This window comes from Bombina bombina, chromosome 2 (genome assembly GCF_027579735.1).
Source record: "Bombina bombina isolate aBomBom1 chromosome 2, aBomBom1.pri, whole genome shotgun sequence".
NCBI classification, from domain to species: Eukaryota; Metazoa; Chordata; class Amphibia; order Anura; family Bombinatoridae; genus Bombina; species Bombina bombina.
The window spans coordinates 1,427,568,086-1,427,594,159 of NC_069500.1; the positions used below are offsets into that span (position 1 = coordinate 1,427,568,086).

Genomic DNA, 26,074 nt, shown 5'->3' on the forward strand with positions numbered 1-26,074 from the left:
TAACCCAAACCCCCCTTAAATAAACCTAACACTAAGCCCCTGAAGATCTCCCTACCTTGAGTCGTCTTTTTTGTAACTTAGTTCTTTTTTATTTTTTGTACTTTAGTTAGTTTATTTCATTGTATTTATTTGTAGGAATTGTATTTAATTTATTTATTGATAGTGTAGTGTTAGGTTTAATTGTAGATAATTATAGGTATTTTATTTAATTTATTTATTGATAGTGTAGTGTTAGGTTTAATTGTAACTTAGGTTAGGATTTATTTTACAGGTAAATTTGTAATTATTTTAACTATTTTAGCTATTAAATAGTTCTTAACTATTTAATAGCTATTGTACCTGGTTAAAATAAATACAAAGTTACCTGTAAAATAAATATAAATCCTAAAATAGCTATAATATAATTATAATTTATATTGTAGCTATATTAGGATTTATTTTACAGGTAAGTATTTAGCTTTAAATAGGAATAATTTATTTAATAAGAGTTAAATAATTTCGTTAGATTAAAATTATATTTAATTTAGGGGGGTGTTAGGGTTAGACTTAGCTTTAGGGGTTAATACATTTATTAGAATAGCAGTGAGCTCCAGTCGGCAGATTAGGGGTTAATAATTGAAGTTAGGTGTCGGCGATGTTAGGGAGGGCAGATTAGGGGTTAATACTATTTATTATAGGGTTAGTGAGGCGGATTAGGGGTTAATAACTTTATAATAATAGCGGTGCGATCCGGTCGGCAGATTAGGGGTTAATAAGTGTAGGCAGGTGGAGGCGACGTTGTGGGGGGCAGATTAGGGGTTAATAAATATAATATAGGGGTCGGCGGTGTTAGGGGCAGCAGATTAGGGGTACATAGGGATAATGTAAGTAGCGGCGGTTTACGGAGCGGCAGATTAGGGGTTAAAAATAATATACAGGGGTCAGCGATAGCGGGGGCGGCAGAATATGGGTTAATAAGTGTAAGGTTAGGGGTGTTTAGACTCGGGGTACATGTTAGAGTGTTAGGTGCAGACGTAGGAAGTGTTTCCCCATAGGAAACAATGGGGCTGCGTTAGGAGCTGAACGCGGCTTTTTTGCAGGTGTTAGGTTTTTTTTAAGCTCAAACAGCCCCATTGTTTCCTATGGGGGAATCGTGCACGAGCACGTTTTTGAGGCTGGCCGCGTCCGTAAGCAACTCTGGTATCGAGAGTTGAAGTTGCGTTAAATATGCTCTACGCTCCTTTTTTGGAGCCTAACGCAGCCATTCTGTGGACTCTCAATACCAGAGTTATTTTAAAGGTGCGGCCAGAAAAAAACCAGCGTTAGCTACGCGGGTCGTTACCGACAAAACTCTAAATCTAGCCGTAAAATTACTACAATGTAATTAATAATTATATTGTAGCTATATTAGGGTTTATTTGATAGGTAAGTAATTAGTTTTAAATAGGAATAATTTAGTTAATTATAGGAATATTATTTTGTTTACTATAAATTATTTTTATGTTAGGGGGTTTGTTGGGGTTAGGGTTAGAGTTAGGTTTAGGGGTTAATAACTTTATTATAGTAGTGGCGACGGTGTGGGCGGGAGATTAGGGGTTAATAATTGTAGGTAGGTGGCGGCGATGTTAGGGAGGGCAGATTAGGGGTTAATACTATTTATTCTTGTGTTTGCAAGGCGGGAGTGTGGCAGTTTAGGGGTTAATACATTTATTATATTGGCGGCGAGGTCCGGTCAGCAGATTAGGGGTTAATAAGTGTAGTTAGGTAGCGGCGACGTGGGGGGGGGGGCAGATTAGGGGTTAATAAATATAATATAGGGGTCGGCGATGTTAGGGGCAACAGATTAGGGGTTCATAGGGAAAATGTAGGTGGCGGTGGTGTCCGGTCAGCAGATTAGGGGTTAAAAATTTTTATTAGAGTGGCGGCGATGTGGGGGGGGCCTCGGTTTAGGGGTACATAGGTAGTTTATGGGTGTTAGTGTACTTTAGAGCACAGTAGTTAAGAGCTTTATATTCCGGCGTTAGCCCATAAAGCTCTTAACTACTGACTTTTTTTGGCGTTAGGAGTCTTGTCAGTAGAGGGTCTACCGCTCACTTCTCCCAAGACTCCAAATAACAGCGTTAGGCAGATCCCATTGAAAAGATACAATACGCAATTGGCGTAAGGGGATCTGCAGTAGCCTGGAATCGCGGTAGGGAAGTGAGCGTTAGACCCTTTCCTGGCTGACTCTAAATACCAGCAGGCGGCCAAAAGCAGCGTTAGGACCCTTTAACGCTGCTTTTGACGGCTAACGCAGAACTCTAAATCTAGCCGATAGTTTTGTTATCTCTTACTTTCAGTAGTGGTTCTGACTCTGAAGTGGTTATAGTACAAATAATTTATGCCAAACAAGGGCCAGGGGTCAGAAGGCTTCTGATACAGAGGATAGTGATGGGGATGATGTTGGTGATAATGAAACAAATGGTGTAAAATTGGTTCCTCTAGCTTCACATTTAAAAAGAAAAATAGTACAGAAAGCTCAGAAAGGAAAGTCCCTTGACTTTTTTAGTATAATTAGGGAAGCCTTTGCCACTAAGACCAGGGGAGAAGGCAATGAAATTAAGAAAAAGGTCTCCTTTGCAGACTGCGTTAAGGGGTTTGCAGTATTGCAAATGAAAGGTATGATGCAGTATTTGCATTTAATTGCAGATTGTTTTACAATCTATTTGGGTTCTCCTGGAAGGAGTATGAAGAGTTCAGGAGGGGTGGTGTGGCCACAGGGGGAAAGGGCAGAAAGGATTTTGGGGTAAAAATCATTGACATATGGTCTTGCCTAGTTAGATTAGCAGAAGAACAAGGATCCAGGAATACTTTTATTCTTAAAGGGAATTGATTTGAAGCAAAGGAACGTTGCCCATTTAATGATAAGGGGTTGTCTTGTAATTATAAACATATTTGTAAACACTGTGCAGGTAATCACATCATCCTAGTAAGAAAAGAAGGGAGCAGGGATAATTCATTTTGGGGGTAAGGCAGATTTCAAGGGGGTGGAAATGGGGTTAGCCGGAACCCCATTGAAGGTAAATAAGATAGTAGAGGTATTGGTATTGGAAGAATACCATAATGTAAAAGACAGGGAGATATTAAAGGAAGGTTTGAAATTTGGTTTTAAGATCCCTATTCAGGTAGAGGTATATGTGTCAAAAAAGGCAAAACAAATTAAATCTGTGTATGAATTCCCATAGGTTTTGAGAGAAAAATTAAAAAAGGAGATTGAGTTAGGAAGGATTGCAGGCCCCTTCAAGGAGAAACCATTGCAAAGTCTGGTAGTGTCACCATTGGGGGTCGTTCCCAAAAAAGAAGTTCATTAGTTTAGGATGATCCAACACGTCTTATCCAAGAGGAGCGATCAATAGGGAGGATGCATCAGTAGCTTACCAGTTTTCTGACCAGGCAGTTAATTTGGTTAAGTCTGCGGGTTTGGTGCCTGATTTAGCTAAAGCTGATATAGAATCTGCCTTCAGGCTATTACCGCTGCATCCAGAAAGTTTTAGATTGATGGAATGTAAGTTTGAAGGCAGTTTCTACAGTAACAAGTGTCTGCCCATGGGGTGCGCATTTTCATGCGCATATTTTGAGATGTTCAGTTTCTTTTTGCATTAGTTAGTAAAGGAAAGAACAGGTAGCGGATCAATAATATATTACTTCGATGATTTTATGATTGTTGGTAGATGTAAAACATGTGAATGTGATAGAATTTTAAGTAAACTATTGAGAATATTTGAAGAATTGGGGGTCCCTGTAGCACAGGAGAAATCAGAAGGCCCTTGTACTAGCCTGATTCATTGAATAAACAATGTAGATTGTCAAAGTATAAGTAAGATAAGATGAGAACAGCTATAAAACAAATGATGGTAAGAAGAAAGTTAGTTTTAGGGAGATACAAAAAGTGTTAGGCCTGCTAAATTTTTAAAAAGAGATTGGAAATCAGTACAAGGGGTGCGGTGTTGCCCAATCATAAAATTAGATTGAATAGACAGTTAAAAGGGGATTGTTTCTTACAGAATTTTAATGGGATAAGGATTTGGGAAGATAAAGTTTTGGTGGATTAGATACAATTGTATACAGACACTGTGGGATGAGCAGGTATTGGAGCCTTTTTGAGTTGCAAATGGTGTGCAGGAAAATGGCCTCAATTATGGGAGGATAAAGGTTGGAATAAGAATCTAGTTCTTTTGGAATTGTTCCCAATTGTTACTGCAGTAGAGCTGTGAGGTAGGGATTTAGCAAATAAAATAATTTTGTTCTGGAGTAGTAGATGTATTGGAGTAGTGGATGTATTGAACAATTTATCAGCATCCTCTCCCCAAGGCATTGCACATACAGCATTTAGTTCTAAAATCTTTGGAGTATAATATAAGTTTTAGGGCTAAGCATATTCCAGGTGCCAAAAATGTTATTGCTGATTCCTTGTCTAGATTTAAATGGGATGTGTTCAGAAAACTAGCACCTAATGCAGAACAGAAAGGTGACAAATGCCCCATTTATCTTTGACAGATTGGGAGCAATTAGAGACCATCAAGAGTTTGGTAAAAGAAAGGTCAGTGGCTCCGCGGACATGGACAGCTTATAGTAAGCATTGGAAGGATTGAATGAAATTTATAGAGAATAAAGAAGAAAATAAAGATAAGCTATTTTAGATTATTTGGTAAGACTGAAGCAGTTAGGAGTTAAGTAAGGGAAGCTAGGTGCTAGGTAACATATTGGCTGGTATTTCATATTTTGCTCAGCTATTAGAAGAGAAGGATGTCACAAAAAGAGTTATAGTTAAGAAAGTGGTTAGAGGTTAGTCAGTGGGGGTGGAGAGAAAAGTAAAGATGAAAGAGAGCCCATTACGCCGGAGAGATGGCGTGTGTTGATAGGTTCATTAAGGCATGTATGTGTGGATGTTTTTGAGGTAAACTTATTTTCAGCTGCTTTTGTGTTGGATTTTTCAGTGGCTTTGCACATAAGAGAGTATGTGGCTCCAAGTAAAACATCATTGAGATTAGGAGATGTCAGGTGGTCTGACAAAGCAGTGCTGGTATTTATTAGTGAATCTAAGATGGATAGGGAAGGAAGAGGGTCATGGATAGCAGCTAAAGCGACAGGAGATTAAATATGTCCAGTGGCATGTGTGAGCAGCTTCTTGGAGGCGGGCCCCGCAGAGGGTAGTATATTTTACAGACATAAGGATGGGGGTCTTTTGACAACATTTGTTTAAAAAGGTATTTCAGCTAGCAGTATCAAAACTAGGTTGGAAAGTCAATTATTAAGCTCCACACTCCTTTAGGAACGGAGCAGCCACAAAAGCAGCCTCAATAGGAGCGCCCACAGAGCAGATAAATAAGCTGGGCAGGTGGAAATCTAACGCCTTCAAAAAATATATTAGATAATTGTAAAGAAAAAAAGGGGTGTTTCTATACGTGTTGTTATATGGTACTGTTCAGTTATGGTGTGACGTTAACGTGTGAATTGTTTTGTTACAGAAAGAGCTTTAAGAGTTTGGATATTAGGACACTCCTATGTGCATTGGGTTGCAATAAATGCTGCCAAGGCCAAGCAGGTAGTGAATTTGGGATTCTTCTATAAATTAGTAGTAATTAGATGTATAGGACAGAGAGGGATGAAGTGGAGGCAGTTGCTATGACTAGCACAATTGTAAAGGAGAAAATGGGGGAAGCCAGATGTATTGATTATTCATTTAGGAGGGAACGACATAGGTTCAAGTACCTTTAATCGAGTTGCAAGATCAAGTAAGGGAGACATTGAAATGGTTTAAAGTGACATGGCCAGAAACTAAATTAGTATGGTCAAACATCATCTCTTGTATGTATTGTAGTCACCCAAAAAAGGAGGTTATAAATGCAGGAAAAAGGTGAACCAGGCAGGAAGGAAATGGATAGAAGAGATTGGAGGCAAGGTGCTGGAGCATTCTTTAATTGGCTGATGGAGTGCATTTGACAAGCCAAGACAAATACATATTCACAGAGGATATCCGGACTATGATACAGTCTTATGGTGGAGGTAAGATACAGTCTTTTGGTGGTGGAAAATGTGGCGGTCTGGCATGTGGGTACGGCTGTAATGGGGGGGTGTATGTAGGGTACAGAGACAGAGTGGTGGTCTGTCGGTCACACTTATATGCCCTCCTAGTCTGCAGACCTTTCAGCCTGTTATTTGCAAAGTAACACCCCTGAGTTGCATGCGGTCATGCTTCTTGGTTACGTGGGGCCGCCTATTTTCTTTAAATGCTTGTGCATTAAATTGTGATACAATTCTAATTTGATTATGATTTGGATATGTTATCTGACAGTTATGAGGATAGCTCAAAATATTAAAATCAATAAATATGTGACCTTTTCTAAAGCCAAAAATGTGTCTGTCAAATCTATTGCACTGGGGTAAAAGGAATTAAGGTTATGTTGGGGAATTTGTTTATTGGGTATTACTGGGGAAGGAAGTTAAAGTTTAAAGTCCTTAGTGAACATAAAAAGGCAAGGCTGCGGCTTTTCCGGGGAAGAAAACGGTAACATTTTTGAATTGTATATACTACAATTTGCATCTTTAAACTTTTGAGTTTTGAAGGAATTAACTGTGAACATTGCTGTTCTTATTAAGAACCTGTAAACTAGTTTTGGATATATTAATGGACTTTTTATGAACTCAGATCTGGAGTTTATGAATCCATTAACTTCTGAGGTTTTAGCTTTTTATTTAACCACTGGTGGTCTATTTATGTGATATAGTTCTGTGATTCATTTATTTTTTACAAAAACTACTAATAAAAGCTGCTTCTCTCGAGCACACTCTCTTGGTTGATTAGCTTGAGATATAGAGGATTTTTTTGAGGAATCTTCTAAGGGAGTTTTTTGAATTACACGGTTTAAAAGGGTTAATATACCAGTATATTTCTAATTGTGCAGTAATATTTATATGTTTGTGTGTGTCACACAGTTGTTTACTACCTTTATAACATTTTGAGGTTTCACTAATGTCAAGATTAAAGGGATAGTAAACACCAAAAATGTTATTGTTCAAAAAAATAGATAATATGTTTATTTACCATTCCCAAGTTTTGCATAACCAACACTGTTATAGAAATATACTTTTGACCTCTGTAATTACTTTGTATCTAAGCCTCTGCAGTCTGCCTCCTTGGGGACGATTTATCAGCCAATCAGATTGAGCTTGCATTCTATTGGCTGTTCCGATCAGCAAATAGAATGCGAGCTCAATCTGATTGGCTGATTGGATCAGCCAATCGGATTGAACTTGATTTTGATTGGCTGATTCCATCAGCCAATCAGAATTTTCCTACCTTAATTCCGATTGGCTGATAGAATCCTATCAGCCAATCGGAATTCGAGGGACGCCATCTTGGATGACATCATTTAAAGGAACCGTCATTCGGCGAGTAGGCGTCGGTTGAAGAGGTTGGATCCGCGTCGGTTGGAAAGAAGATGACTCCGCTCTGTTCCGCTCCGCTCCAGAAGAAAGAAGATTGAAGATGCGGCTTGATAGAAGACTTCATCCGGATGATGGACTTCCGACTTCAGCCCGATGATGGAGTTCTTCCGCCGCCGCTTGGATCCAGACTTCAGCCCGAGGATGGACGTCACTCTTCAGCCCCCCGCTTGGGCTTGGATCAAGACATCGGAGGCTCTTCTGGACAGATCGGGACCCGGTGAGGTGAAGACAAGGTAGGGAGATCTTCAGGGGCTTAGTGTTTATTTAAGGGGGGTTTGGGTTAGATTAGGGGTATGTGGGTGGTGGGTTGTAATGTTGGGGGGGGTATTGTATGTGTTTTTTTTGTAACTTAGTTCTTTTTTATTTTTTGTACTTTAGTTAGTTTATTTAATTGTAGTTATTTGTAGGTATTGTATTTAAATAATTTATTGATAGTGTAGTGTTAGGTTTAATTGTAACTTAGGTTAGGATTTATTTTACAGGTCATTTTGTAATTATTTAAACTAGGTAACTATTAAATAGTTAGTAACTATTTAATAGCTATTGTACCTGGTTAATATAATTACAAAGTTGCCTGTAAAATAAATATTAATCCTAAAATAGCTACAATATAATTATAATTTATATTGTAGCTATATTAGGGTTTATTTTACAGGTAAGTATTTAGCTTTAAATAGGAATAAGTTATTTAATAATAGTTAATTTATTTTGTTAGATAAAAATTATATTTAACTTAGGGGGGGTGTTAGGGTTAGAATTAGCTTTAGGGGTTAATACATTTATTAGAATAGCGGTGAGCTCCAGTCGGCAGATTAGGGGTTAATGTTTGAAGTTAGGTGTCGGCGATGTTCGGGAGGGCAGATTAGGGGTTAATACTATTTATTATAGGGTTATTGAGGCGGGAGTGAGGCGGATTAGGGGTTAATAACTTTATTATAATAGCGGCGCGGTCCGGTCAGCAGATTAGGGGTTAATAAGTGTACGCAGGTGGAGGCGACGTTGTGGGGGGCAGATTAGGGGTTAATTAATATAATATAGGGGTCGGCGGTGTTAGGGGCAGCAGATTAGGGGTACATAGGGATAATGTAAGTAGCGGCGGTTTACGGAGAGGCAGATTAGGGGTTAAAAAAAATATGCAGGTGTCAGGGGTTAATAAGTGTAAGGTTAGTGGTGTTTAGACTCGGGGTAAATGTTAGGGTGTTAGGTGCAGACGTAGGAAGTGTTTCCCCATAGAAAACAATGGGGCTGCGTTAGGAGCTGAACGCGGCTTTTTTGCAGGTGTTAGGTTTTTTTTCAGCTCAAACAGCCCCATTGTTTTCTATGGGGGAATCGTGCACGAGCACGTTTTTGAAGCTGGCCGCGTCCGTAAGCACTGCTGGTATCGAGAGTTGCAGTGGCATTAAATTATGCTCTACGCTCCCTTTTTGGAGCCTAACGTACTGAAAACCCAGCCATTCTGTGAACTCTAAATACCAGCGGTATTTAAAAGATGCGGCCAGAAAAAAGCACGCGTAGCTAACGTACCCCTTTGGCCGCAAAACTCTAAATCTAGGCGTAAGGTTTTTATAGATTGATCATTTTATGATTTTTTTTCTAAAGGATTGTGATGGACCCAATTATTTTATGTTATTTTTGTACAAAAAAAATAGTTTAAATTACACTCAGTTACTGCGAGAAGCCTAGAGCCTACTTCACAGCCAGCACTGATGTGCTAAAAAAGTGTGCTTGTTATAGTTTAAAAGTAGTTGTAGCTGTAATATCTTTGCTAGTAAAACATGACAGTTATTTGGCTTGGATGGGTAATACTATGCTTCCCTGTGACAGTACAAAGAAAAGGTCTGAAGGTGCAGGAGAAACAGCATCCACTTCAAAAAATGCATCCTCCCCTTATTGCCATCAGCCTCTCGTTGTAGTAGCACAGTGCAAAGTCAGATACAGCCCAGAAGCAGGAATATGCAGATATGCAGCTCAACTCTAAAGAGGAGGTTTCCTCATAAGGCAAAAAAAATAGGAAAAAGGACGATGCTATCTTAAAATCATATCAACACATTAACATTTTGTCAGAAATAAATAATTAAAAGAAGAAGCAAATGAAGCAGCTGCCAGTGAATCCAACAGCAGAAGACATAGCCCCCTCTTATTCACTGGTGTTACTCACAAGAGTCAGGTAATTGCTGTGACTGATTTTGAAGAATCTTCTTCAGCTCTTCAAATGGCTGTTCCTATTTTTCAGTATCTTCAGATCTTCAAACAGCTGATTTTGGACAGCTTTATCCAATTACAGTGCATAAAGAGAAGTAATGGTCTAGTGGAGGTTTTGATTAATGTTGGTGTTTTCAAATTGTTGTTCCTATTTTTGGGGTATTTTTTAGTAGAAGTGCTACTGAGGGGGTATTCATGGATCAGAAACTATGCTGACGTTAAGGATCAGTAGCATACCTTAGATAATATATTAGCAACCCTTAAAAAACTGTTAACAGAATGTATTAAAGAGCAGGTGAAAATGCATGGGGACATGGCTTTTCTGGAGTCTGACAGGGTGAAGAACCAAGTAAAATACCTTAGTTAAAGGAATCTGCACAATCGTACAGCTAGATTTAGAGTTTTGTCGGTAACGACCCGCGTAGCTAACGCTGCCTTTTTTTTGGCCGCACCATAAAATTAACTCTGGTATTGAGAGTCCAAAAAAAGGCTGCGTTAGGCTCCAAAAAAGGAGCGTAGAGCATTTTTAACGCAACTTTAACTCTCGATACCAGAGTTGCTTACGCAAGCGGCCAGCCTCAAAAACGTGCTCGTGCACGATTTCCCCATAGGAAACAATGGGGCTGTTTGAGGTGAAAAAAAACCTAACACCTGCAAAAAAGCCGCGTTCAGCTCCTAACGCGGCCCCATTGTTTCCTATGGGGAAACACTTCCTACGTCTGCACCTAACACTCTAACATGTACCCCGAGTCTAAACATCCCTAACCTTACACTTATTAACCCCTAATCTGCCGCCCCCGCTATCGCTGACCCCTGCATATTATTATTAACCCCTAATCTGCCGCTCCGTAAACCGCCGCTACTTACATTATCCCTATGTACCCCTAATCTGCTGCCCTAACATCGCCGACCCCTATATTATATTTATTAACCCCTAATGTGCCCCCCACAACGTCGCCGCTACCTACCTACACTTATTAACCCCTAATCTGCCGAGCGGACCGCACCGCTATTATAATAAAGTTCTTAACCCCTAATCCGCCTCACTAACCCTATAATAAATAGTATTAACCCCTAATCTGCCCTCCCTAACATCGCCGACACCTAACTTCAAACATTAACCCCTAATCTGCCGACCGGAGCTCACAGCTACTATAATAAATGGATTAACCCCTAAAGCTAAGTCTAACCCTAACACTAACACCCCCCTAAGTTAAATATAATTTAAATCTAACGAAATTAATTAACTATTATTAAATAAATTATTCCTATTTAAAGATAAATACTTACCTGTACAATAAATCCTATTATAGCTACAATATAAATTATAATTACATTGTAGCTATTTTAGGATTAATATTTATTTTACAGGCAACTTTGTAATTATTTTAACCAGGTACAATAGCTATTAAATAGTTACCTAGTTAAAATAATTACAAAATGACCTGTAAAATAAATCCTAACCTAAGTTACATTTAAACCTAACACTATACTATCATTAAATTAATTAAATTAAATACCTACAATTACCTACAATTAAACCTAACACTACACTATCAATACATTAATTAAATACAATATCTACAAATAAATACAATGAAATAAACTAACTAAAGTACAAAAAATAAAAAAGAACTAAGTTACAAAAAATAAAAAAATATTTACAAACATTAGAAAAATATTACAACAATTTTAAACTAATTACACCTACTCTAAGCCCCCTAATAAAATAACAAAGACCCCCAAAATAAAAAAATGCCCTACCCTATTCTAAATTAAAAAAGTTCAAAGCTCTTTTACCTTACCAGCCCTGAACAGGGCCCTTTGCGGGGCATGCCCCAAGAATTTCAGCTCTTTTGCCTGTAAAAAGAAACATACAATACCCCCCCCCCCAACATTACAACCCACCACCCACATACCCCTAATCTAACCCAAACCCCCCTTAAATAAACCTAACACTAAGCCCCTGAAGATCTTCCTACCTTGTCTTCACCATCCAGGTTCACCGATCCGTCCTGAAGAGCTCCTCCGATGTCCTGATCCAAGCCCAAGCGGGGGGCTGAAGAGGTCCATGATCCGGTCGAAGTCTTCATCCAAGCGGGGCAGAAGAGGATCTTCCATCCGATTAAAGTCTTCATTCAGGCGGCATCTTCTATGGTCTTCCATCCGGAGCGAAGCGGCAGCATCCTGAAGACCTCCAGCGCGGAACATCCATCCAGCCCGACGACTGAACGACGAATGACGGTTCCTTTAAATGACGTCATCCAAGATGGCGTCCCTCGAATTCCAATTGGCTGATAGGATTCTATCAGCCAATCGGAATTAAGGTAGGAATATTCTGATTGGCTGATGGAATCAGCCAATCAGAATTAAGTTTAATCCGATTGGCTGATACGATCAGCCAATCAGATTGATCTCGCATTCTATTGGCTGATCGGAACAGCCAATAGAATGCGAGCTCAATCTGATTGGCTGATCGAATCAGCCAATCGGATTGAACTTGATTCTGATTGGCTGATTCCATCAGCCAATCAGAATATTCCTACCTTAATTCCGATTGGCTGATAGAATCCTATCAGCCAATCGGAATTCGAGGGACGCCATCTTGGATGACGTCATTTAAAGGAACCGTCATTCGTCGTTCAGTCGTCGGGCCGGATGGATGTTCCGCGCTGGAGGTCTTCAGGATGCTGCCGCTTCGCTCCGGATGGAAGACCATAGAAGATGCCGCCTGAATGAAGACTTCAATCGGATGGAAGATCCTCTTCTGCCCCGCTTGGATGAAGACTTCGACCGGATCATGGACCTCTTCAGCCCCCCGCTTGGGCTTGGATCAGGACATCGGAGGAGATCTTCAGGACGGATCGGTGAACCTGGATGGTGAAGACAAGGTAGGAAGATCTTCAGGGGCTTAGTGTTAGGTTTATTTAAGGGGGGTTTGGGTTAGATTAGGGGTATGTGGGTGGTGGGTTGTAATGTTGGGGGGGGGGTATTGTATGTTTCTTTTTACAGGCAAAAGAGCTGAAATTCTTGGGGCATGCCCCGCAAAGGGCCCTGTTCAGGGCTGGTAAGGTAAAAGAGCTTTTAACTTTTTTAATTTAGAATAGGGTAGGGCATTTTTTATTTTGGGGGGCTTTGTTATTTTATTAGGGGGCTTAGAGTAGGTGTAATTAGTTTAAAATTGTTGTAATATTTTTCTAATGTTTGTAAATATTTTTTTATTTTTTGTAACTTAGTTCTTTTTTATTTTTTGTACTTTAGTTAGTTTATTTCATTGTATTTATTTGTAGATATTGTATTTAATTAATGTATTGATAGTGTAGTGTTAGGTTTAATTGTAGGTAATTGTAGGTATTTAATTTAATTAATTTAATGATAGTATAGTGTTAGGTTTAATTGTAACTTAGGTTAGGATTTATTTTACAGGTCATTTTGTAATTATTTTAACTAGGTAACTATTTAATAGCTATTGTACCTGGTTAAAATAATTACAAAGTTGCCTGTAAAATAAATATTAATCCTAAAATAGCTACAATGTAATTATAATTTATATTGTAGCTATAATAGGATTTATTGTACAGGTAAGTATTTATCTTTAAATAGGAATCATTTATTTAATAATAGTTAATTAATTTTGTTAGATTTAAATTATATTTAACTTAGGGGGGTGTTAGTGTTAGGGTTAGACTTAGCTTTAGGGGTTAATCCATTTATTAGAATAGCGGTGAGCTCCGGTCGGCAGATTAGGGGTTAATAATTGAAGTTAGGTGTCGGCGATGTTAGGAAGGGCAGATTAGGGGTTAATACTATTTATTATAGGGTTAGTGAGGCGGATTAGAGGTTAATAACTTTATTATAATAGCGGTGCGGTCCGCTCGGCAGATTAGGGGTTAATAAGTGTAGGCAGGTGGAGGCGACGTTGAGGGGGGCAGATTAGGGGTTAATAAATATAATATAGGGGTCGGCGGTGTTAGGGGCAGCAGATTAGGGGTACATAGCTATAATGTAGGTGGCGGCGCTTTGCGGTCGGCAGATTAGGGGTTAATTATTGTAAGTAGCTGGCGGCGACGTTGTGGGGGGCAGGTTAGGGGTTAATAAATATAATATAGGGGTCGGCGGTGTTAGGGGCAGCAGATTAGGGGTACATAAGGATAACGTAGGTGGCGGTCGGCAGATTAGGGGTTAAAAAAAAAAAATCGAGTGGCGGCGATGTGGGGGGACCTCAGTTTAGGGGTACATAGGTAGTTTATGGGTGTTAGTGTACTTTAGGGTACAGTAGTTAAGAGCTTTATGAACCGGCGTTAGCCCAGAAAGCTCTTAACTCCTGCTTTTTTTCTGCGGCTGGAGTTTTGTCGTTAGAGCTCTAACGCTCACTTCAGCAACGACTCTAAATACCGGAGTTAGGAAGATCCCATTGAAAAGATAGGATACGCAATTTACGTAAGGGGATCTGCGGTATGGAAAAGTCGCGGCTGAAAAGTGAGCGTTAGACCCCTTTTTCAGTTACTCCAAATACCGGCGGTAGCCTAAAACCAGCGTTAGGAGCCTCTAACGCTGGTTTTCACGGCTACCGCCAAACTCTAAATCTAGCTGTAAGTAAATAAATACAATATGACTTGAACATGGTTCCCTAATCATTTTATGCAAGTGGGTCTTGGAAGGCAATTTATCTACTACTTCCCACGGGAATAGGGCCCTCAATCCTCCCTGTATTTGTCTGTAAAAACATAATTTATGCTTACCTGATAAATTTATTTCTCTTGTAGTGTATCCAGTCCACGGATCATCCATTACTTATGGGATATTAACTCCTCCCCAACAGGAAGTGCAAGAGGATTCACCCAGCAGAGCTGCTATATAGCTCCTCCCCTAACTGCCATTACCAGTCATTCGACCAAAAACATGCAGAGAAAGGAAAACCATAGGGTGCAGTGGTGACTGTAGTTTAATGGAAAAATTACCTGCCTTAAAGTGACAGGGCGGGCCGTGGACTGGATACACTACAAGAGAAATAAATTTATCAGGTAAGCATAAATTATGTTTTCTCTTGTTAAGTGTATCCAGTCCACGGATCATCCATTACTTATGGGATACCAATACCAAAGCTAAAGTACACGGATGACGGGAGGGACAGGCAGGCTCTTTATACGGAAGGAACCACTGCCTGAAGAACCTTTCTCCCAAAAAACAGCCTCCGAAGAAGCAAAAGTGTCAAATTTGTAAAATTTGGAAAAAGTATGAAGAGAAGACCAAGTTGCAGCCTTGCAAATCTGTTCAACAGAAGCCTCATTCTTAAAGGCCCAAGTGGAAGCCACAGCTCTAGTAGAATGTGCTGTAATTCTTTCAGGAGGCTGCTGTCCAGCAGTCTCATAGGCTAACCGTATTATGCTACGAAGCCAAAAGGAGAGAGAGGTAGCCGAAGCTTTTTGACCTCTCCTCTGACCAGAATAAACGACAAACAGGGAAGACGTTTGTCGAAAATCCTTAGTTGCCTGTAGATAAAATTTCAGGGCACGGACTACATCTAGATTGTGTAGCAGACGTTCCTTTTTCGAAGAAGGATTAGGACACAAAGATGGAACCACAATCTCTTGATTGATATTCCTGTTAGTGACCACCTTAGGTAGGAACCCAGGTTTAGTACGCAGAACTACCTTGTCTGAATGAAAAATCAGATAAGGAGAATCACAATGTAAGGCAGATAACTCAGAGACTCTTTGAGCCGAGGAAATCGCCATTAAAAACAGAACTTTCCAAGATAACAACTTGATATCAATGGAATGAAGGGGTTCAAACGGAACCCCCTGTAAAACATTAAGAACTAAGTTCAAACTCCATGGTGGAGCAACAGTTTTAAACACAGGCTTGATCCTAGCTAAAGCCTGACAAAAAGCTTGAACGTCCGGAACTTCTGACAGACGTTTGTGTAAAAGAATGGACAGAGCTGAAATCTGTCCCTTTAAGGAACTAGCGGATAAACCCTTTTCTAAACCTTCTTGTAGAAAAGACAATATCCTCGGAATCCTAACCTTACTCCATGAGTAACTCTTGGATTCGCACCAATATAAGTATTTGCGCCATATCTTATGGTAAATCTTTCTGGTAACAGGCTTCCTAGCCTGTATTAAGGTATCAATAACTGACTCAGAAAAACCACGTTTTGATAAAATCAAGCGTTCAATTTCCAAGCAGTCAGCTTCAGAGAAATTAGATTTTGATGTTTGAAGGGACCCTGGATCAGAAGGTCCTGTTTCAGAGGTAGCGACCAAGGTGGACAGGATGACATGTCCACTAGATCTGCATACCAAGTCCTGCGTGGCCATGCAGGCACTATTAGAATCACTGATGCTCTCTCCTGTTTGATTCTGGCAATCAATCGAGGAAGCATCGGGAAGGGTGGAAACACATAAGCCATCCCGAAGGTCCAAGGTGCTGTCAAAGCATCTATCAGAACCGCTCCCGGATCCCTGGATCTGGACCCGTAACGAGGAAGCTTGGCGTTCTGTCGAGACGCCATGAGATCTATCTCTGGTTTGCCCCAACGTCGAAGTATTTGGGCAAAGACCTCCGGATGAAGTTCCCACTCCCCCGGATGAAAAGTCTGACGACTTAAGAAATCCGCCTCCCAGTTCTCCACTCCCGGGATGTGGATTGCTGACAGGTGGCAAGAGTGAGACTCTGCCCAGCGAATTATCTTTGATACTTCCATCATTGCTAGGGAGCTTCTTGTCCCTCCCTGATGGTTGATGTAAGCTACAGTCGTGATGTTGTCCGACTGAAACCTGATGAACCCCCGAGTTGTTAACTGGGGCCAAGCCAGAAGGGCATTGAGAACTGCTCTCAATTCCAGAATGTTTATTGGTAGGAGACTCTCCTCCTGATTCCATTGTCCCTGAGCCTTCAGAGAATTCCAGACAGCGCCCCAACCTAGTAGGCTGGCGTCTGTTGTTACAATTGTCCAGTCCGGCCTGCTGAATGGCATCCCCCTGGACAGATGTGGCCGAGAAAGCCACCATAGAAGAGAATGTCTGGTCTCTTGATCCAGATTCAGAGTAGGGGACAAGTCTGAGTAATCCCCATTCCACTGACTTAGCATGCACAATTGCAGCGGTCTGAGATGTAGGCATGCAAAGGGTACTATGTCCATTGCTGCTACCATTAAGCCGATCACCTCCATGCATTGAGCTACTGACGGGTGTTGAATGGAATGAAGGACACGGCATGCATTTTGAAGCTTTGTTAACCTGTCTTCTGTCAGGTAAATCTTCATTTCTACAGAATCTATAAGAGTCCCCAAGAAGGGAACTCTTGTGAGTGGAAAGAGAGAACTCTTCTTTTCGTTCACCTTCCATCCATGCGACCTTAGAAATGCCAGTACTAACTCTGTATGAGACTTGGCAGTTTGAAAGCTTGAAGCTTGTATCAGAATGTCGTCTAGGTACGGAGCTACCGCAATTCCTCGCGGTCTTAGTACCGCCAGAAGAGCACCCAGAACCTTTGTGAAGATTCTCGGAGCCGTAGCCAATCCGAATGGAAGAGCTACAAATTGGTAATGCCTGTCTAGAAAGGCAAACCTTAGATACCGGTAATGATCCTTGTGAATCGGTATGTGAAGGTAAGCATCCTTTAAATCCACTGTGGTCATATACTGACCCTTTTGGATCATGGGTAAAATTGTCCGAATAGTCTCCATTTTGAACGATGGAACTCTTAGGAATTTGTTTAGGATCTTTAAATCCAGGATTGGCCTGAAAGTTCCCTCTTTTTTGGGAACCACAAACAGATTTGAGTAAAACCCTTGTCCCTGTTCCGACCGTGGAACTGGATGGATTACTCCCATTAATAAAAGCTCTTGTACGCAGCGTAGAAACGCCTCTTTCTTTATTTGGTTTGTTGACAACCTTGACAGATGAAATCTCTCTCTTGGGGGAGAGTATTTGAAGTCCAGAAGGTATCCCTGAGATATTATCTCTAGCGCCCAGGGATCCTGGACATCTCTTGCCCAAGCCTGGGCGAAGAGAGAAAGTCTGCCCCCCACTAGATCCGTTCCCGGATCGGGGGCCCTCAATTCATGCTGTTTTAGGGGCACCAGCAGGTTTCCTGGCCTGCTTGCCCTTGTTCCAGGACTGGTTAGGTATCCAGCCTTGTCTGTAGCGAGCAACAGATCCTTCTTGTTTTGGAGCAGAGGAAGTTGATGCTGCTCCTGCTTTGAAATTCCGAAAGGAACGAAAATTAGATTGTCTAGCCTTAGGTTTGGCTCTGTCTTGAGGCAGGGCATGGCCTTTACCTCCTGTAATGTCAGCGATAATTTCTTTCAATCCGGGCCCGAATAAGGTCTGCCCTTTGAAAGGTATATTAAGAAATTTAGACTTAGAAGTAACGTCAGCTGACCAGGATTTTAGCCACAGTGCTCTGCGCGCCTGAATGGCGAATCCGGAATTCTTAGCCGTAAGCTTAGTTAAATGTACTACGGCATCTGAAATAAATGAGTTAGCTAACTTAAGAGCTTTAAGCCTGTGTGTAATCTCATCTAATGGAGCTGATTCAAGTGTCCCTTCCAGAGACTCAAACCAAAATGCTGCTGCAGCCGTGACAGGCGCAATGCATGCAAGGGGTTGCAATATAAAACCTTGTTGAACAAACATTTTCTTAAGGTAACCCTCTAACTTTTTATCCATTGGATCTGAAAAGGCACAGCTATCCTCCACCGGGATAGTGGTACGCTTAGCTAAAGTAGAAACTGCTCCCTCCACCTTAGGGATCGTTTGCCATAAGTCCCGTGTGGTGGTGTCTATTGGAAACATCTTTCTAAATATCGGAGGGGGTGAGAACGGCACACCGGGTCTATCCCACTCCTTAGTAACAATTTCAGTAAGTCTCTTAGGTATAGGAAAAACGTCAGTACTCAACGGTACCGCAAAATATTTATCCAACCTACACATTTTTTCTGGTATTGCAACTGTGTTACAATCATTCAGAGCCGCTAACACCTCCCCTAGTAATACACGGAGGTTTTCCAGCTTAAATTTAAAATTTGAAATATCTGAATCCAATCTGTTTGGATCAGAACCGTCAGCCGCAGAATGAAGCTCTCCGTCCTCATGTTCTGCAAGTTGTGACGCAGTATCTGACATGGCCCTAACATTATCAGCGCACTCTGTTCTCACCCCAGAGTGATCACGCTTACCTCTTAGTTCTGGTAATTTAGCCAAAACTTCAGTCATAACAGTAGCCATATCCTGTAATGTGATTTGTAATGGCGGCCCAGATGTACTCGGCGCCACAATATCACGCACCCCCTGAGCGGGAGATGCAGGTACTGACACGTGAGGCGAGTTAGTCGGCATAACTCTCCCCTCGTTGTTTGGTGAAATGTGTTCAATTTGTACAGATTGACTTTTATTTAAAGTAGCATCAATACAGTTAGTACATAAATTTCTATTGGGCTCCACTTTGGCATTAGCACATATAGCACAGATGTCTTCCTCTGAATCAGACATGTTTAACACACTAGCAAATAAACTAGCAACTTGGAAATACTTTTCAAGTAATTTACTATAATATGAAAACGTACTGTGCCTATAAGAAGCACAGAAAGAGTTATGACAGTTGAAAGTTAATAAACTGAAAGGTTATAGCATCAAATCTTTGTAAAAAACACAATTTTAGCAAAGGCTTGTTCCCATTAGCGAAGGATAACTAACCCTGATAGCAGAAAAAAAAGTTACAGAAATAAACGTTTTTTATCACAGTCAACTACAATCTCACAGCTCTGCTGTGAATGATTACCTCCCTCAAAACAAGTTTTGAAGACCCCTGAGTTCTGTAGAGATGAACCGGATCATGCAGGAAATACAATGAGCTTCTGACTGAATTTTTTGACCTCCCCCTCACACACAACAGTGAGAGAGATCAGTAAACTGTCATAAATTAAATAAAACAACTGCCAAGTGGAAAAAATAATGCCCAAAACATTTTATTCACCCAGTACCTCAGAAAATGAAACGATTTTACATGCCAGCAAAAAACGTTTAACATAAATTAAGTGTTATTAAAGAGCCTGTTGCCAGTCCCTGCAAATTAGGCTAAAGTCTTATGCACACAGTATAATTCCAGTGAAGTGCCATTCCCCAGAATACTGAAGTGTAAAATATACATACATGACAGCCTGATACCAGATGCTGCTACTGCATTTAAGGCTGAGTTTACATTATATCGGTATGGCAGAATTTTCTCATCAATTCCATTGTCAGAAAATAATAAGCTGCTACATACCTCTTTGCAGATTAATCTGCCCGCTGTCCCCTGATCTGAAGTTTACCTCTCCTCAGATGGCCGAGAAACAGCAATATGATCTTAACTACGCCGGCTAAAATCATAGTAAAAACTCAGGTAGATTCTTCTTCAAATTCTACCAGAGAAGGAATAACACACTCCGGTGCTATTATAAAATAACAAACTTTTGATTGAAGGTATAAAACTAAATATAATCACCATAGTCCTCTCACACATCCTATCTAGTCGTTGGGTGCAAGAGAATGACTGGTAATGGCAGTTAGGGGAGGAGCTATATAGCAGCTCTGCTGGGTGAATCCTCTTGCACTTCCTGTTGGGGAGGAGTTAATATCCCATAAGTAATGGATGATCCGTGGACTGGATACACTTAACAAGAGAAATGTTGTCTTTTATTGTATTGTTTCTCTGTTGTACTCTTACCTGTGTACCCATGGGCAGTGCTGCAGAATCTGTTGGCGCTTTATAAATAAATAATAATAATAATAATAATAATAATAATAATAATAATTCCTGTTCAAAAGAGGCAACAATTACTCAGAAAACTTCTGATATATAAATATTTATATAAAATATGCATTGTGCTCACCTGTATGTGCTGCCATTTTTTTCAGGAAATATTTCCAAGTCAACTGAATTTTGATGCTTAGGAAAAAATATAAAATGGAAAAATGTTTATTTTAGATTATCTGAATTTACATAATGCTAAAAACATATAAATATCAAGGTCTGGATCTATAAGAAAACATTTATTCTTACCTGATAAATGATGGTCTTTCTTGGTACTGAAAATCCACAAGACCTTTACTCTAGGGAATTACATCTCCTGGCCACCAGGAGGAGGCAAAGACCAGAGCTATATATATATATCCCTCCTACTTACTCTTGTCTCCAAGTAGTGTTTATAGCTGAGGAAAGAAGAAAGTCAGTAGGGTAAAGAGGTGCAAACTAGCGGCTAGATTTAGAGTTCGGCGGTAGATGGGCTGTTAACGCCACGCGTGTTTTATGTCTAACGCACGGCATTGTTTGACTCCGGTATTTAGAGTTAATATAAGACCATCTAACGATGCTCCTAACGCGTGTATGTCACACGCGTAATCCTGCCCGCGTTAGACAGTCTCCCATAGAGAACAATGGGAAAGGCAAAAAATAGCTTTTTTCACCTAACACTCGATCTCGCGAGAAATACGCACAGCTCGGTCATATGACGCATACCACATCATGCACAACAATAACACGCCGCAAATGTCACAACATCAATCAATCAACAAAGCACACAAGCATTACACATTCACAAGCGGGGGAAGTTTTAATACTATTTATACGTGGAATACGCATATACTTTAAGATGCGGAAAATCGCACAATAACAACAAGGATTAAAAAATATATACATACACTAAAAAAAAAATCGCATTCAATATCATTATATATTATGAAAAACATACATATACAACACTTCACGAAGAACACACCATCGCAAATTCACATTTAAAAAGAATACTATTGGACAATGTTAGAGAAAACGACCACTATGACATCATCGCATTCTACACATTCCACAAATACCAACTCAAAATGAGCATGCGCAAATTAACACACCTAATACACATTGCAATAATATTAATTGCTAATAAAGCACACCTGAACACTAATTACAATGGAAATTGGGACATCATTAAACATTTACACAGGGTATATAAGCACCACACAAGCAGGGCTTCTTTGACTGTGTTGCTGGTGGGTCTTTGGAGAGTTAAGAATAGAGATTTTGCGATTTTTTGAGAGTGAGTTAGTGTTAGTGTGAGAGAGTCAGTTGGTAGTGTTAGCGTGAGAGAGTCAGTTGGTAGTGTTAGCGTGAGATAGTCAGTTGGTAGTGTTAGCGTGAGAGAGTGAGTGAGTTAGTGGGAGGTAGCGGGAGTGGGAGAGAGTCTGTTAGTGGGAGCGTGAGTGAGTTAGTGGGAGTTATTAGTGATAGTTGTTAGTGTGAGCGTCAGTTAGTGGTAGTTAGTGAGCGTTAGTGGGAGTGTTTGTTATTGAGAATTAGAAGTAGTGTTAGTTAGCGAGCGAGTGATTTATCTGTACACTTAACACATTTACACGCAAACACATTCAATACATACATACACTTATCAATAACACTACATACACTCCATACCCCCTACCCCCTCATACTACACTCCATACCCCATTCCTTGTAGTCCCATTCCCTTTCATCCCATTTACTCTTATCCCATACCCCATACCCATCCCATACCCATCCCCTAGTTACATTTAGTTTACATATCCTCCTTTTAGTCTTATTCTTTTCGTTTATTTAAATACTCCTTACCCTCTTTGTTTTTTTTTACATCCCTCACACTTTAAGCACCTTTTTTGTCTTTTTAGTTCTTTATTTTGACCCCCTTTCATTTCATCACACTCAATTTTTTTTGATTATTTGGGGTTTAGTTTAGGGAGGAGATGGAGGCCAGGCAGGGGACAGGTAGAGGGGGGAGTAGAGGGAGGGGGAGAGGAACAGGGCAGGAAGGGGGGCAGGAAGGGGGGCAGGAAGCGGGGGTGGAAGCGGTGGGTGGACCCAGCCACTTGGTTCAAGATGACCAAGTGGCTGGGCCCAGTGGCGGTCAGAGTAGGGCTTCACAGTCCGGGAAACAGAGGGCATCGTCACAGGGGAAGGCCAAGGCGACTAGGGAGGCGAGGTTTACGATGGAGGAGAAGGAGGCCCTCGTAGAGGCCTATATGGCCAGGTATAGGATGCTGCAGCACCAGAAGACTACCCCGACTGACAGGAGGAGGCTCTGGAACGAGATTCGGAATGCAGTCAATGCAGTGGGTTGCCGGAACAGGGATATGGATTCCATCAAACATCGGTACCGGGACTGTAAACTTGAACTTAAAAAAAAGTTAAGCCTGGAGGCCCGACATGCCGCAGGGACCGGTGGCGGCCCTGCCCTTGAAATGGAGTACTGCAGATGGGAGGAAATGTTGCGGCCCAGCATCTCCGAGGTGGAAGTAGTCGGTATCGGAGGAATCGATACCGGGAACCTGCCACTCTCATCTGACGGTAAGCTCATTTAACAATAATTTCACATACGAATGTATTTCAATGGACACTATACGCAAACATTTACTTTCATGATTGAGGTAGCGAATACAATTTGACAAAACATTCAAATGTACTTATATTACCTAATTTGATTCATTCTTGAGATATATTTTAATGAAGAAATAGCCATGCACACGGTGAAACAATCACAGGAGGCAGCTATATTCAGCTAACAATCAGAATCTTATAAACATATTTAGATATGCTTTTCAGCAAAGAATATCCAGAGAATGAAGCTAATTAGATAACAAAAGTACATTCGAAAGTTGATACTAAATGTATGCTTATAAATCATGAAAGATAAAACATTGGGTTTCATGTGTTAAGGATCAGATTAATGCTATTACGCTGTTTACACGCATTCTATTACTTAGCGGTTACATCAGTATCTAGGCTATAGGTTAGGTGTGCATTTAAACAGACTGAAAACAAACGCAAAAACATTCACATTGACCAGATATCACAAACACTGTTTAGAAAAAGCGGAAATCGTATTGATTGTTTGTTAGATTTCAAAGTGGATTAATGATTCTGCATTTGTAATTGTATCGTAAGCTAAGTCATTTAAACCTTTATTTGCAAATATGCTAATATATACATTTCTTTTTTTATTTTTTTTTTAATATACAGAGTCTGGGGACGAGGCAGCACAGCCTCCTGCATCTCCCCGGGATGAGAGTGGTGGTGAGGAATTCCCACTTCGGAGGGAAGAGGCCCCCCGTGACGAACAGCGCACGGGAGATGATCAAGAGGCCCCGGAAGCACAGGAGGATGCCGCTGAAGCCGCGGAACCCGAGGTCCCTCAAAGACCCGCACTCCGCCGTGCACGGGCACCCCGCCGTGCACGGGTTCAACAGGCACAACAAGAAGAAATAGCGGAGGTGCGGGTTCTACTGGAGTACATAGACCAGATGCGTACCTCCCGGATAGAAAACATAGAAGGACGACGCAGAATACTTGATGGGCAGAATCAAATAATTCAAGGCCAAAACGAAATAATCAGTATACTGAATACAATACAAGAAGGACAAACAAGAATGTTCAATCTTCATCAGGAAATGTTCACATTTTTCCGGGAGGCGCATGCTGGTCTACCTCCTGTTGCTGGGCCTCTTGTTGCTGGGCCTCTTGCTGCTGGGCCATCTCCTCCTGCCGGCCCATCTCATCCTCCTCCTCAGCCATCTACTCCTCCTCCTCCTCAGCCATCTTCTCCTCCTCCTCCTCAGCCATCTTCTCCTCCTCCTCCTCAGCCATCTACTCCTCACCTTGGTCGTCCCAGTACTCTTCCTTCCACTCCTCCCACAACAGCTCCAAGGAGGACTCTTCGGAGTCGGCAGTTGCCTCTCCCAGAGCCTCAGCCCCGTGGGAAGAGGGGAAGGAAGAGGAAGTAAGTTTTTTTTTCCATCTTAAATTTTGTTTTTTGTGTAATGGATAGGTATGTGATGATGTGGTTTTCATACACTTGTGGACCACACTCTGTATATAATCGACTTCTATGGGACCGGGTCCATGGAGGAAGATTCTTTGCAGAGTGTGGGTTATAAGTGTGTGAAAACCACATCATCACATACCTATCCTTGTTCATGATATTGATTGGTTTCTGTGATGTGATGTCCAAACTGTTTCCCGAATCGCTAACTAAATTACCATAACAATTATCCATGATGGCATATTACTGTTTGAATGCCAATAACACAGCTTAAAGGGACAGTCAGAAAATTATTGATTACAAAGAAAACACTGTATTACGCATTATAAAGTTTGAAACAACAAAACATGGAGAAATACATGTGTGACTTATGTGCTTACCCTTGTATCTATGACTATGAAAAATGACCACTTATTTGTTGTTCTGACATAACAACATTTTAGATATCAATGATCAATACATGGTCAATAATATGCTGTATGAGCACAAGATTTTACATATCCAAATGCTATCCAAATGCCCTCTAGTGCTCAAATTGTATAATGATTACAAGCACTCTTCAAGATTTAAGAAATGAGCACACCAACCTCATAGGTTTAGATAGCAAATTTAGATAGCAAATGTTCAATTGTTGAGAAACATTTGATATCCTTGTTATTACAGAATTGACTTTTCGAATAATGTAAAAATATTTTTTTTCGAAACTGTCCCTTTAACAACATTACATATGCTAACACATTTTAAGCTTGTTGCTATATCTACATGTACTTTGTCAAAAAAAATATTTGAAAATCACATTTATATTGACGTGTTAAATAAAGTCTATTTTCTTTAAGAGACATTATTGTGTTAATATTTTATTGTAACTATTTATATTTTAACAATGAATATGGTTTAAAGTCCTTTTAGGAGTGGGGGGGTGAAATATGCTAACAAAAATATATTTGAAGATTAAACTATGTGGATCTCATACATGATACAAAAAAAACAACATTTGCATTCAAGGGACAGTATCCTATATTTTTTACATAACTGTATGTAATAGACACTACTACAAACAACAAGATTAACATATACTGATAGCAATATTAAAAAGCTTCAAACACTTGCAAATAAAATAGGGTTAGCTATATTTTAAATATAGATGAACCACCATTACAACCGTAAAACACAATACCCCATCATTAACATATGAAAAGAACCTTTACACAAACTGGACAAAGCTGGAGATGGTACTCACATGAAACTCATTGGCTTTGCGAGGAGTAAGAAAATTACTTACATTTTCTTACAAAACAAGACAAAATAAACCTATTGGTTAAACAATGGACTATCTAACTAGAGACAAAATCAAATATTTTTATTTATAATGTGAGTGTCTAATGAACCTTTCATAAAATATACAACGAAATTACATTTAGAAGAAGTCGGCATCATATATTTAGCATATGATAAATGCATATTGATTACTTTATTCAAACACAATAGCGCATATTTATTAATTAGATATGTTCAACATTAAACACAACATTAATTTTTAAGAAAAAGGAACATTGTTGACAAACATATTAAACATGG

At 40.2% G+C, this 26,074-nt stretch overlaps 1 protein-coding gene across 1 annotated transcript in view; it reads right to left on the minus strand.

The window, feature by feature from the left end:
- LOC128647596 (NACHT, LRR and PYD domains-containing protein 1a allele 5) overlaps positions 1–21,574 on the minus strand; it is a 355,378-nt gene extending 333,804 nt beyond the window's left edge. Inside the window, exons 1-3 of the mRNA XM_053700353.1 lie at positions 21,564–21,574; positions 20,846–20,870; positions 20,552–20,607 (exon numbers count right to left, since the gene is read on the minus strand). Coding sequence (XP_053556328.1) covers positions 20,552–20,607; positions 20,846–20,870; positions 21,564–21,574 — 92 coding nt within the window. The remainder of the gene's footprint in view (positions 1–20,551; positions 20,608–20,845; positions 20,871–21,563) is intronic.
- Between the last annotated feature and the right edge of the window lie 4,500 nt (positions 21,575–26,074).